This window comes from Nipponia nippon, unplaced genomic scaffold (assembly GCF_047370975.1).
Source record: "Nipponia nippon isolate SJK-2023a ecotype South Korea unplaced genomic scaffold, ASM4737097v1 scaffold_6, whole genome shotgun sequence".
In the NCBI taxonomy this organism is placed as follows: Eukaryota; Metazoa; Chordata; class Aves; order Pelecaniformes; family Threskiornithidae; genus Nipponia; species Nipponia nippon.
In genome coordinates, this window is record NW_028262380.1 from 8,732,236 (window position 1) to 8,746,875 (window position 14,640).

Sequence of the window (14,640 nt, forward strand, 5' to 3'; positions counted from 1 at the left end):
CAGTAAGTGGAGTTTTCAGGTGTTTTTAATTGCAAATGGATGGCATTTCCCCAGTGAGATCCTACTGATCTGCAAGATCTGGTACACACTGACACTGTACAACAGTCGTTGTACAACAACCACCTGGACACAAGCATGGCTTTAAATAAAAATACCTTTGCAGCGCTCGTGGACTGAAGGCTGGTGGGACACTTCAGAGAGGGATGCACGCAAAGCGGGCAGCGTTTTCTTCTTCTGGCCTTGGTGCTTCTTCTCGGACACTGGAGGTAGCGATCGCGGTAACAAAGGCACGGGGGGTAAAGGTAGAAAAACAACGGCAAAGTTACTTCTAGGTAAAGTGATTTTATCCCCAAAAAGCAAGCAAGAATTCATATTTAAAAAGGCATTAGAATATTTTTGGAATGTAATATAACCTTCAGATTTCTGCAGGTTTGGTATGCAAAATGTGATACGGTAGCAATGAGAATGGGATGTTTCTCCCATTGTAGAACAAAATTAGTTTTCTTCCTTTTTTCAAGAGGCATTTTTCTCACTTCTCAGGCCAGCAAACATATCAACTGTTGTCAGATTAAGGTTAAAACAATCAGAGAGCTATAATATTCTTAATTTAATAAAATTTATTGACATTGATAAGATATAAGACAAAGGAAATAACACTGTTCTCAGAGTAAACTTTTGCTTTGTTTGAATTCAGTTTCCAAGGTATGCAGTTACCCCTGGAAGTGTGTAATTATGTGTTATATTTCTGCTTGTTCAGATGCAGCCTTTGCATATTCTGATTCAGCTTTACAGGAGATGGTCTGTTTTCAGTACACTACAAAAAATCCATCATGATGCCTCAACTGAAACCTTAAAAATGACAAAAAAGTGCCTCCTTCTGCTTCAGTTCACAGGAGCAACACGTGAGAGGAGAAAGCCCAGTCAGGATATTCATCCTTTTTTCCTCTAACAAGACCCCTAGCCTACTTCATTGAATCCATTTCTTCCCAGCACACTTCGGTAATACTCATTCATCCTATACCTTCTGGTCATAAATTTTCTGCTGTCAAAAGGTAAGTTCTCAAGAACGACAAGCTTTGCAAGAGCTTTTGTCACCTATGGCCGCAGTAGCTCTCGCCTGCCATAGAAGCTGGCACAATTTTGCATTAATCCTAAGCAAGCAGTTTCTTCTAGCCACATCTCACCTGTGTATCATGAACTGAATCATCTGTTGCACTGGCCCAGCTGGCCTCTTCATTACTGGCATTTGGTTACTGCCTGCAGCATATAATTAACTTCTTTCCACTATCAGTATCTTCATTGCCTCCTCTTAAAAAAAAAAATTAGCACTGTACAATAGCTATGATAATAAAAGTTCAAAAAAACAGAGCAGAATTATAATCATGGTATCAGAATACCAAAAACAGGATTTTAAGCTTAGTTTTAGCAAGCTTTCTTCTGGATCATGTATGGTTTGCGTGTCAGTCTACATTTTTACTCGATCAGCCTCATCTTTCTCTCACAGGCAGCAGAAAGCCAGCAAACCTTGGCTGTGGTTACTTGACAGAAACGCAGTTACACGTTCGTACCTAATCTAGCTCATACAAGGTAACTGCATGGAGTCAGACATCAGTAAGTTACTGAGCTCTGAGTACAATACAAAAATCCTGCAGGTTTCACCAGTAAAGGTTTCAAGTGCAGATGTGGCCTTAGTCCAAAATACTTCTAATGATATTTACGGATATGAGACTATTTCAAAAGCTGCAATGAGATTTTTTTTTTTTTCCCCCTTTAACCTGCATATTTATTTAGTAAGGTTGCAACAACCACTGCAGTTCTCACGAATCTCTGCTCTTTGGCTCATTCAACAACCAGACACTCACACAGCAGTAAGAGAAAATTTCACCGTCAGCTTAGCAGGTGCAAAGCAGCCCCGGAGCAGGTATTTGACAGATTAAAGAGCATAAACATGTCTTCCAGTGAACCTGAGTGCAGTGAACCTAATATTCGTTACTATGACAGGCTGTACTTGAGTAACACTTGCAAGATCAGCAATGGCATGTGTTTGATGGATGGCAGAAGTAGCAAACAGAAGTAGTTTTTTTTTCTTTTTTTATTTTGAGCAGCTTAACACAAAAGCAACTACCAAGGCCCAGCAATGTTTTTTGGACAGGCTTTCTGAGTACATATTGACAGGTGGTGTTTGTTGGGTCTTTTTTATGAAGATACTTCATGCGTAGCAAGGTTGAAGTGTATGTTGAGAGGGAGAATTTGCATCTCTACTGTAGAAATGAAGCATGGTTTCACAAGCTACAACTGTCTCATGTAATTATTTACAGAAATGAAAGACGCCTGCTACTCTGACTTGTGTTTCCAGTCATCATTTACATAGAATTGGAGCTCTTGCTGTCCACCAGTTGAGTGGAAAGGACACAGTCACCAGGCACAGGGAGGGGGTGGCAGTACCTTCATCTGCTAGGAAGAAGGAATTGTCCAAACAGCATAATTGCAGCTGAAACAAGTATGTTGCTTTGGATCCGTATTACTTAAAGTAATTAAGACATCAGAGGAACAGCACCTGCCATATGCAATCCATATCTTAGTCTTTCTGCCTCTTCACCACATGCTCCCATTAACTCCAGGTCTCTAAACTCAAATCTTGAGTAGTTTCCAGGAACACATTTGTTTCTTCCTGTTTCCTGATTAACCTTTTTTGGATGGTTGAACAGAATGGCCTACAGGAACATCCCAGCTGAAGTCTGGTAAATAACCAGGCAGCCCTTCTTACCCCTTTTTCAGTTTGCAGATATAAAAAGGGGCATTCTTCAAGGCTGCGCAAAACCATACAGCACAGTATCTACAGCTGCTTTTAACTCTGGGCATAAAAGCAAGGGTAAGAAGGTAAAGTCAGATAAGGGACCCAGATCAGCACAGTAAAAACTGCTGAATTTTCTTCTATCGGAGATCGCTGCAGTATTATATATGTGGTCTTGAAGGCCAAGAGGAAGCACCTGCTCAGTGAAACTCAGGATTCCTCAGATGTGTTGAAGATCCTCTTCATGGTGAATTAACAGAGCTTACTGCACATTGTCTTGTTAAAAGCAGGAGAAATGCACGCTATTTTTTCCAAAAAGGCACAAACACCATTCAATGACTTGATTTTTTTTTTTTTGGCAAAGCTGTGCCAGACAGATGGATGAATACACACAGACACTCACACTAACTTCCCAGCAAAACTAACAGCTTCAGAAGTGGAAAGAAGACTGCTCCTTGCCAGCCTGCCTTGGGAACTGCACCAAGCCAGACCAGGAGTCTTCAGACAATAATTTGCAATGGCTTTTAGAAATTAAACAGTTTGAAATCTAAGCAGCTGGCTAACTTCCTATTGATTTTTCTTGCATTATTTTGCTTGACTTTTCAATGTTTTTACACTTTTTTCCCATTTGAGAATGCACTGAATTAAAATGTTTCACTTCTACAAATTGCATCTGCATTCTCATTATATGCATGCATCTCAAAGACTCCTGCTAAGTACGTATTTGGAAATGGTGTTTTAGCTGTTTAATAGTGCTTTTTGGGTGGAATGTCTACATACCTAGTGCTCCTGGCTGAAAGCAGTAGTACTCTGAGAAGAGGTAAGGGAGAACTGTGTTCACTTTCCACTGACTCCTGGGTTTTTCCTCGAAGGTTGTACACAGGTCCTGTACTTTTCTCTTCAGAGATCTCTGTTGTAGGATGTCTCCAAAATGCCTGCCTCTGGGTGATAACAGTCGAGCTGGCTCTGTGCTCAGTCAAACGCTAAGATCTGAAAACAGTACAATGTAAGGGATACCTTGGCAGTTCCTTTCCCTTTGCCTGGCCTTACCATAATAGTACAAATTCACACACCTTCTGTGTGGCATCTGCATAAACACCCATGCTCCTGCAAGAAAGTTTGCTATGCTAGCACCTCTCCTTTCCCACACACTGCTATGGAAGACAGAACTGTGTTTCTGAACCAAGGACATGCTTGGGTTCAAAACACGTACAAACAAACTCCATCTCCTCCAGCCTTGCTCTGAGATAAGATTACTTGAACGGCATGTTTACCTGAACGCATCCAAGCAAGCCAGGCAGAGGGCAGCTCCAGCCTGGAAGCCACGTGGTACTTTTAGCATAGCACTACGTACAAATTAAATTCAGTTTATCAATCAGAACTATCTGCTGTAACACAGCTTAGGGGTTACAGCTGCCTTGCATCTTTCTGTCCTTGTCAGTAAAGAAAATACCTCAGAAAAACACTTTCACACCACAGTGGGAATTTTAAGGGGAGGAGGAGATATCCTCATCACTGTGACCTCAAAGGAGCAGTTTTAAAACCAAAACAGAGCACACATAACCAATGGCATTTCAGAACTGCTAGTGAAGGACTGTTTAAACAAGCACAGATAATGTACCAGCTGTAGGGAGATTCTCCCAGTGGAAGCATGCCAACAGAAGATACATGTCACTTCTTGGAAGAAATGTAAACGTGGCTGGTGAAGTTCAAAGTTTATTTTGGCTTAATTACGAACTGAGCACAGATTTATGCAAACTGGATTTAACTAAAATAGGTAAAATTAATGGAAGGCTACCAAATACAAACTGGGGGTGGAGTGCCAGACTTCAGCTTTGCTTACCTCAGTTGTAAAGTCTTACTGCAAATAGCCTTGGCTAGATAAACAAGTGAATGGATGGATTGCATTCCACTTTTAACTGCTCTGTTTAGACTGATGAGGGTACTGTTACTAATTAGAAGACGTTACAATGGTTCTACATCCAGCAGCAGCATTGCATGAAATAACTTCAGCAGACCTCAAACCTCATCTGCTCAGTATCATTCCTTTCCTTGTGCCAGCATAGCTTGTCCAAGCACACAGAACCTGGATTAGGGAAAAAAACTGCCCAAAATTTAACAGCCGCAGGCAAATTCGTTATTCTATTTCTAGTCTAAGTATTTCTCAGTTGAAGATACAAGATCTTTTAAGGACAACGGAATTACCAGTCCTATGGATTTGTGTCCATAAATCCACTGCAGGCCCGTCCATCATCGGCAAAAGCTTAAGGGCTCTGACAGCTGAGCTGAAGTATTTCATGACAGCCTATTACTCTCACCTAACAGCTCCATCCTCTCCAGGAGGACACCTTTCTCATGGCAGATTGGGTGCTGGGGCTTCAGCTGCTCCCTTCCACTAGGTTATAATGCACTAAATACAAGTTCGTGACAAGATGTCAAAATACAAACTGAGAAGTTGGACACAACCCAAGTTGTACTGTAAACCCCCTACAAGAGTTTGATTTACTCTCCAAAGTCCTCCTTCCTCTGTTTAGCAAAGGCTAAAAAACCCCCTCAAAATAAAAAAGCACCGTAAAACAAACAACAAAAAAGGACTACTGAACGCACATATTCCTTTTATAATGGAACTCTGACAACATAACAGCAAGAGCAGACTAATGGGGATTTTTAAAGTTAAAGTCTTTAATTCTTCTGCATAAAGACAAAATGCCAAAAATGTAACACATTCCCTTATTTACAGTCATCATAAATCACATGGAAGCATGCACACTGGAACAACAAGGTTCTAAATATTACTTCTTAAAAAAGCCCCATACAGAAGTGTTCCTTGTATGCACACACTCCATGCTCTGCGGTGTGTGACTGAGCCACCCTTGTGCTGTGACGCTACCCAACCCCATGCCTGGAAATAACGTTTTGAAGGGACTGGGCGTAGTTTCTGGGGAAGCAGCCTGCTTCCACTTCAGTAACACAACAGGCTTTTGGTCCTTGGGTACACTGCCAGCCCTGCAGCAAGGCTGCTGTGTGCCGTCCCTAGCACTGCCACGGCTCCGCAGTGGCCTTGCGAAGAGCCAAACTGAGCTACTACAAAGAGACTATTCCCAGCTCTAACAGACATTTGTATCCAGTAGTATGTGCTACATAAAATGTCACAAGGACTGTAATAATAAAAAACCCAACAAAACTATCTTGTAACTGGCACATGAATCTGGTCTAAACTCCACTGTAGCCTCAGCCCTCAGTTTGACCTTCTGAGCACAGTGCTAGAGAGTAAAACAAAGGAGAGCTTATCTCAACACTGTGACAACCCTTAGCCTGGACACTCCAGGCCCAAGAGCAGCTCCAAACCTGCAAATACTGCTGCTCACCTCCAATTCCTGTAGGAACAGCAGGCACTGAACTCATCCTCTTATACTCTCAACAGCAGACTGGCTCTTCAGGTCAGGCTGCAACATACATCATAAAAGTAAAAACCAGGTATTTAGGCTGTGTTGCTGTTCAAAGAGTCGCTCAGCCGCCTAAAGAGAGGGAGCTGATTTTGATAAACCATCTACCTTTCCTTTCTCTTCTCTCACTAGGCTTAGGCAAGTGCTAGCTTAATACGTCTTATCTCGGAGAACGGTAAATAAGCCAAATGAATGATCACGCTATTCACAAGCTAAGAACAGTTTGTCTTTAACAAGTGGAGAAAGGTTGGAATTATCTACATTATTTTGAAGCAGTTCTTCTGATTGGACGTACAATTCTGGTCCAGTAGAGGAAACAAGGTTTAACTCCTTGGTTTAAGGGGTGGCATTCTTCAGTCTGACTCAATATTGGACCAATTCACCAGCATAACATTAGTGCACTCTAAGTAGCACGATCTCCAAATGGCAACAGCAGTATCCATCAACACGAGTAGCCTTTACAATACAACGTACATGGCATCTGTCAACGTAGGTAAAGCAGAAACATTCTCGCAAAAGCTTTAAGGAGCATCCATCATCATTGTAGCACAGACTTAATGAAATCTGGAGTTTTACACTCGAGGCAGAGCTTGCAGAAAACAATCTATCCTTAAAGATCTGGAGAAACCTAAACAAAAAGGTAGATAACAGCATTTTATAAATATGATATATATATAAATACAATATAAATACGATATATATAAATATGAGTCCAACCGTTAAACTATCACTGCCAAGCCCACCACTAAACCATGTCCTTGAGCACCACGTCTATCCATCTTTTAAATACCTCCAGGGATGGGGACTCAACCACCTCCCTGGGCAGTCCGTGCCAGGGCCTGACTACCCTTTCGGTGAAGCAGTTTTTCCTAATATCCAACCTAAACCTCCCCTGGCACAGCTTGAGGCCGTTTCCTCTCATCCTATCCCTTGTTACGTGGGAGAAGAGACCGACCGCCACCTCGCTACAACCTCCTTTCAGGTAGTTGTAGAGAGCGATAAGGTCTCCCCTCAGCCTCCTCTTCTCCAAACTAAACAACCCCAGTTCCCTCAACTGCTCCTCATAAGACTTGTGCTCCAGACCCTTCACCAGCTCCATTGCCCGTCTTTGGACACACTCCAGCACCTCGAGGTCCTTCTTGTAGTGAGGGGCCCAAAACTGAACACAGGACTCGAGGTGCGGCCTCACCAGTGCCAAGCACAGGGGGACGATCACTTCCCTGGTCCTGCTGGCCACACTATTTCTGATGCAAGCCAGGATGCTCTTGGCCTTCTTGGCCACCTGGGCACACTGCTGGCTCATGTTCAGGCAGCTGTCAGCCAACACCCCCAGGTCCTTTTCTGCCAGGCAGCTCTCCAGCCACTCCTCCCCAAGCCTGTAGCATTGCATGGGGTTGTTGTGACGCAAGGGCAGGACCTGGCACTGAGCCTTGTTGAACCTCACACAGTTGGCCCTGGCTCATCCATCCAGCCTGTCCAGGTCCCTCTGTAGGGCCTTCCTACCCTCCAGCAGATCGACACCCCCACCCAACTTGGTGTCATCTGCGAACTTACTGAGGGTGCACTCGATCCCCTCATCCAGATCATTGATAAAGATACTAAACAGAACTGGCCCCAGTACTGAGCCAGTATAATGAGAAAGGCTCTCTTAAGTGTGATGTACAGAGGCATGCTTCTTTTACCTGCACACTTCACCTTATGTTGATTGCACATATGCTGACTGTAAATCTCTTCCTCTTTCAGTGCAGATACTGTGCGACTGCACCAGTTTTCCAAGGATGATCTCAGACTATATCCCTATTCTTCAAATCATTTTCTGTCACAGGAGAAAGTCGTCCTTCTTCGATACTTCTATATACAAAGAGAGACTGGATATTTTCAAATATTGAATTAGCACTTTAGAAAAGTGAATCCATATTAAGTCTTATTCATGCTCAAAGATTTTAAATTAAAAAAATCAATAAAGTCAATAGAAAAACACCATTAGCACAATTTTTAAAGGTTCTACCTGCCTTTTCCTCATACTGCTAAAATTGAAATCCTAAGTACTGTCAAACTAATTGCATGCCATATTCTTCATGAAAAATATTTTAAGATCACTGTTAAACAGACATTTATATCCTAGTCCATAATATTTCAGAGCCTGCATTAAATGTAGACCAAAGACAAACAAATTACATAAAAGACTATCTGCTAATAACAGCTGTTTGACTCAAGATACTACCCATCCTACTAATGCACCACAGGAATCTAAAGTCCAAGCAAAACTTTTCATTGAAAGCTACTGCTGCAATTGCAAAGTTGTGTCTTCATCACAAAAATATTAAGAGGCAGAAATGCTGCTACTGAAATAATTAAAAACCTGGCACTTTTCATTTGGGTGATAAAACATATGTTTTCTGGCTGAATGGGTAAACATTTCAATTTACTAAGTCTGAAGTATGAGATCTTTTAATTAAGGTGCTGCATTAAATACAAAAGGATGGGATAAAATAGTAATAAAGGAATAAAAAGAGAAACTGATCTGCTTGAACTGAACAGTTGGTTCTGTAGAACAATACTGCATATGGGCTACTGAAACAGCGTAAGTAAAATAAGTAGTCAGTATGAACTCACCTTGATATTCAAATTTTTTTCCTCATTATTCTATCCTCAGCACTTGCACTTCCCCATCCCCTTTCAGGGTATTCTGACTGATGTCCTTCCAATAGACTGCTACAAAGTTTAAGCCTACAAATAAAAAAATGCCCAAAGACTAAGTGCCTTTATTATGGTAACCTTTTTCTACTAAATACAGCTACAACCTGCTATTTACTCTAATACAGACTATAGCATGAGAACACAAGGACAGAATTTTACCACGCAACATATAAATATTGGCCAACACATCCTTAAGAAGAATAGTAAAAAAAAATAAAAATCCACGTTTATAATAAAAGCTTGGATTGAAATGCAGCAACAAGGCAACTACGCTTCTAACTTAATACACAAAAAAAAGTCCCTGATAAATGAGCTGCATTTTATACCTCTCCAGCCTGCAGTCTGTATCTCTGCAAGTTTTGCTGTCAGGCAGAAAGAAGTTGGTTTTTTTCTGTTTCTGACTGTTCCATCCTGAAGAACAACTGGCTGGAACTGGGTCACTGCATAAAAACAAATAACTAATTGTTGTCAGCTCCAAAACAACTTAATCTCTCAGGAGACAGAGAAGCAGCTTTCAGCTCCTAGGCTTAGCAAGCGAGAGGCTAGTAACAACCATGGGGACCCATTCTGTAAAATGCCATCACTTTCCATAAGACAAAGAGGGTGAAAGGGGCTCAGCATCTTCCAGCATTACTTAATAGCAGAAGCAGCAGAAAGCAATAGCCGGAGAATCAGACTGGGAAAAGCCAAGTAAACTCAAGGAACACAAAGAACAACCACACGTTGCAAGGAGGAAGAAAAAAAAAAAAAAATCACATTATATTCAACAGTGAAGGAAAAGGAAGATAATAAAACCCAAGAACACCTTCACAGCACAAGCAATAAACAGAACATCACAATCATTATGGTATTTACCTCATTATTTCTATACCATCTTGTACTGTCATTACTTCATCATTTTCACCAAAGGCTTCCCACTCTGAGCACTTTGAAAAAGCCTCCTGATGTCCTGATTCAGTAAGACTAGAAAGAAAGTGAAAAGGTCTGAAACCATGGACCTTTGTATCACAGTTCCTCTTAATTCTTCTGAAGATAAGGGGGCTAAGTAGAGAGAAAAAAAATCATACCTGTATAAACATTTTTACTAAGGTTACTGTGAAAAGTCTACTAAACCCCCAAAAACTTAAATCATTGTTCCAGTTTTCTTGTGGTTCTGACAAAACTCTATACAGAGTTAAACCATGCTCTCCTCTACATAGCCTATCATTTCTCATTTATAGGAAGACTGCTTATGCAGCAGCTACAGAATCACAGAATGGTTTGGGTTGGAAGGGACCTTTAAAGATTCATCTAGTCCAACCCCTAAAGCTAGGAAGGAAGAAAAAAGGAAATATGATTAAAACCAATCGCTAGAGGAGTAGTTTAAATCCTGAACAACTTAGAATGAAGAAGGTGTTAGCCTGAAAAACTCTACCCTGCTGTTATCCATTTTTGAACATTAACTTCACCCTGTCCCAGACCGGGTGACCAATTCCTTGTTGATCCAACAAGCATTTTCTTCCATACCATCTTTCATACAGCAGGAAAAAGCTTAATTAAAATACACAAAGCTTCTTTCACATCCTTTCATGAACACATATTCTCTGTGACACCTGCAGCAAACGTAACATGGCAACAATAAAACAGGCAGCAAGGTTCAGTATTTGTTGACAGACTTATGACTGCACACTGGGCTCCATTCCTTTACCGTAACATTCATCAACTTGTACACACTCTGTATGCCAAAAAGCAGAATGCAGTGCATGTAAGAAGTATGCAAATAACTACGACAGAAACATAACAATCTCAGAATTACAACCTCTGAAGCAGAAACCAGGTTCCATGAGAAATCAAGAACAACACATTAGTGTTGCCTAAATCATAGAACCGTTAAGGTTGGAAAAGACCCTTAAGATCGAGTCCAACCATTAACCTAGCACTGCCAAGTCCACCACTAAACCATGTCCTCAAGCACCACATCTACCCATCTTTTAAATACTTCCAGGGATGGGGACTCAACCACTTCCCTGGGCAGCCTGTGCCAGGGCCTGACTGCCCTTTCAGGGAAGAATTTTTTCCTAATATCCAACCTAAACTTCCCCTGGCACAGCCTGAGGCTGTTTCCTCTCATCCTATCGCCTGTTACTAGGGAGAAGAGACCGACCCCCACCTCGCTACAACCTCCTTTCAGGTAGTTGTAGAGAGCGATAAGGTCTCCCCTCAGCCTCCTCTTCTCCAGACTAAACAACCCCAGCTCCCTCAGCTGCTCCTCATAAGACTTGTGCTCCAGACCCTTCATCAACTTCCTTGCCCTTCTCTGGACACGCTCCAGCACCTCGAGGTCCTTCTTGTAGCGAGGGGCCCAAAACTGAATCTACACACAAAAAATAACCTGTTGTGTCTTCTGACACTGAAGCTTCTTCACCTTTGCAGTGGACCACAGTAAATATTTGCTATCATACAACACAACTACTCTGGCATGATTTCCTTTCCTCATTAAATTGCACACACATTTAGATAAAATTAAAGCTATTAACAAATGGAGGGATAAATACCAGTCATATTCCAAAAGTCGGTTCATTATTATCAATGCATCTCCATATGAAGAATCATTTCATACCTTTCCAGCGTGTGGTACATATGCACATAATGGTTTTTGCTCTTTGAAACCACAGAGGAGCCAGAATGGTTTCTTTTTCTGCGTTTCCATACTGGAGAAGAATCGGGAGAACAGGAACTACAAAAATAAGACACAGATTTCACACACACAACATTTTTCATCTCTGTTTAAATGCTTATCAGAGTTCTGCAAAATAATGGCACATGCTACACAGGAAGACTTTTTTTGCAGTATGATTCTTCAGTCACAACAGAGGAACACAGAGAAAATGGCTCAAATTTTGGTAATCACTCCATTGTATTTTTGGAAAGTGAACCCAGTCACAATCGCACCAGAAGCCTGGAAGCAGAACCATTTTCAGCTCCACACACGTGCCCCCAGATCAAGGTATCTCAGTAAAGAGGGAAGTGCATGAGGTGCTTCACTGTTAGCCTCCCTGCTGTTCTGCAGACAGGCCTAACAACTATGGATTGTCACTCTTGCTTCTGAGAAAGGTATCCTGGTTTCAGCACTTGCCAACAGTGGTTATGGAAACCTCAGTACTCCACTGTATAAACAGGGAAGCTGAAAAAACACTGCCTTTTTCTGCTGTTAATCATGCAATTCTGTAATGCTGGTAACTTTTCAACATTCAGTGGTCTGTACCAGTGATGGATTACATTCAACAGCAAAAGTGCCAAACTTCGAATCTGAGCATTAACTGCCTTCCCTTACTAAACATTTCCTAAAAAAAAAAATGACAGCGTCAATATGTGTTGAATTATTTCAGTAAGTTAACCACAACAGTTTTATCTCGTACCTCTCCGGTGTGTAGTCAGTCTGACTGCACTCATCTTCACACTCGTTTCTCTTCTGCTTTTCATCTAATACAAGGGAGCCAGAAACATCCTGATCTTTGCAGAACCATTCCTGGGAACTGCCCGAGGGTTCTGTACTACTAAAAACAGAAAAGAAAAAAAAAAAAGGATTTAAAATACTACCCATCTAGCTTACCACTCCAAGCAGAAGACAGTTAAGCTGCAGTAATAATTAACAGTTCATCTCATGTGACATCCAAATGGTGCAAACAACTGCAACTTCCACCATGGGTCAATAACAACACAGCTAAAACTACACAAAGCTGTTATGGAGCTAATAGATTTCCACTCTTTTTCTTCCAATTTGCTAGTCCCAACCTTGTAAAGTATTAGGTGGTGTCAGTTAGCGGAGCTAGCCTTGTTACAGAAATTCAAAGTTCTGAAAAGATAAAAAATATTCCACCTCGAACACAGTTGCCACTCTCCTGCAGAGAGCACAGAAATCTATCTCTAATCTTCTTACACTTCTCAAATCCTCTTAACGTATTGTTATTGCAGGAGCGAGGTGGTTCCACTGACATCAGAAAAAGGAAAGGTGGAAAGGTTATCAAGGTCAAGTAACAGTAATCACTGAATTTCTGCTTATGACCTTCCCTTTCTAGAAAAATAATTTTACCTTGTGCTGACCAGTGTAAACGCACAGGGGAAGGGAGTGTCCTACTGTAGACAGATCAAAAGCCTTCCTCCCCAAAGTGCCTTATTGGAGATGAATTTAGACTAAATAATGGGAGTATCTTGAAGACTAACAGAATTCAAAAGGAAAACAAGGCATTCACGGAGACTCCCATTTCTGAACCTGATCTCTTGCTCCCAATTAGGAATGCTGTACGGGAAATACAGAGTCCTCCCGTGAAACAAGAGACAGGTGCCGACTTAATTCACCCATACACACACTGGCTGCAGATCCCAGGTTTCTTCAGTGGGCGGATCCCAGGCATGCAGTGCTATCTTCCACAGCCTGATCTGCTGGTCCCAGGATCTACGGCTGTACTTCTTAAATTTGTTGGGAGTTCTAGGATGAACTCCTGGTATTCGCTGATTCCTGTAAATACACAGCAACATTTATATTTCAGGACGTGATTTTCATTCTTAAAAAAAAATCCTCAGTCCATCAGATCACGCAAGCGTCAGTAGCCTAATAAATAAAAATTTCCTATTTTTAAACACTTAACTGCAATGGGTGTATTCTAAAACATTGACAAAAACAGACCACACAAGCAACAACTAACAATAACATGCTGAGTCAGACCAGAGGTTCATCCAGTCCAGCACTCTGACAGCTGCCAAAAGCAGATCCCTACTGCCTATGGACAAATATGGAACAGAAGCAGCATAACTCATACCCCTTCAACAGTATCCTAGCCTCCAGTTACTTCTATCTCGGTTTTCCCGAGTCAGGTGCGGTTTCTTTGTATTTAGTATTGCGCTGAATCTGACTGGGATGGAGTTAACTTCCTTCATAGCAGTCCCTGTAGTGCTGTGCTTTGGATTTTATGGCTAAAACAGTGCTGATAACATTAATTTTTGGCTATCACTGAACAGTGCTTGCACATCTTCAAGGCCTTCTCTTTTTCCCCACTCTGCCCTGCCCCTTCCTGCAGCCACTAAGTTGAGGGTGAACAAGAAGTTGAGAGGGGAAACCGCTGGGACAGCTGACTCGAATGACCCAAAGAGATATTCCACACCATATAATGTCATGCTCAGTAATAAAAACTGGGGCAGAGGAAGAAGGGGAGGTGTCTTCCAAAGTGGCCACTGCTCAGAGACTGTTGGGGCATCACTCTGCTTGTGGGAGGTAGACAGTGATTGCATTTGCATCACTTGCTTTCCCCCCACCCCTTTCTTTCCTTCACCTACTAAACCACCCTTATCTCAATCCATCAGTTTTCCCACTTTTGCTCTTCCTATTCTTTCCCCAACCTACTGGGGAGAGGGAGGGAGCAAGTAGCTGTGTGCGTACTGGCAGGGGTCAACCCACAAGTATCTTCAGTGAACTTTTATTCCACCGCTGTCCATGCATTATTACAATGGGGATTGCTATAATTCTAAACAGCGCTTGTCCTTTAGGAGTAGAGAAAACAAAGTACCCACGCTCTCTGGGTAAAATGTCAGTGATATATGTGCCTTTCCACTGTATCTACACTGGGCAGACGCTATAACAATGCTGTCTGGGATCACCCAATGGCTGGAAGTGCTACTTCCCAGATGGTATCCCAAACCCAGATCCTGCCCACCACAGATTAC

General features: G+C 41.9%; 1 protein-coding gene across 8 annotated transcripts in view; it reads right to left on the minus strand.

Moving 5' to 3' along the window:
• Positions 1 to 149: 149 nt before the first annotated feature.
• LOC104018096 (uncharacterized) overlaps positions 150 to 14,640 on the minus strand; it is a 21,057-nt gene continuing 6,566 nt past the window's right edge. Inside the window, exons 5-16 of one of the 8 annotated variants that reach the window (XM_087736122.1) lie at positions 13,289 to 13,438; positions 12,339 to 12,476; positions 11,540 to 11,656; positions 9,796 to 9,981; positions 9,267 to 9,380; positions 8,857 to 8,970; positions 7,923 to 8,108; positions 6,715 to 6,868; positions 6,163 to 6,240; positions 3,575 to 3,784; positions 1,185 to 1,308; positions 150 to 260 (exon numbers count right to left, since the gene is read on the minus strand). In XM_087736122.1, the coding sequence (XP_087592248.1) occupies positions 8,865 to 8,970; positions 9,267 to 9,380; positions 9,796 to 9,981; positions 11,540 to 11,656; positions 12,339 to 12,476; positions 13,289 to 13,438 (811 nt within the window). In that variant the 3' untranslated portion in view covers positions 150 to 260; positions 1,185 to 1,308; positions 3,575 to 3,784; ... (2 more) ...; positions 7,923 to 8,108; positions 8,857 to 8,864. Of the gene's footprint in view, positions 261 to 1,184; positions 1,309 to 3,574; positions 3,785 to 5,454; positions 6,869 to 7,922; positions 8,109 to 8,856; positions 8,971 to 9,266; positions 9,381 to 9,795; positions 9,982 to 11,539; positions 11,657 to 12,338; positions 12,477 to 13,288; positions 13,439 to 14,640 lie in introns of those variants that run through there. The other 7 variants (XM_087736124.1, XM_087736120.1, XM_087736121.1 and 4 more) reach the window with 7 other exon arrangements.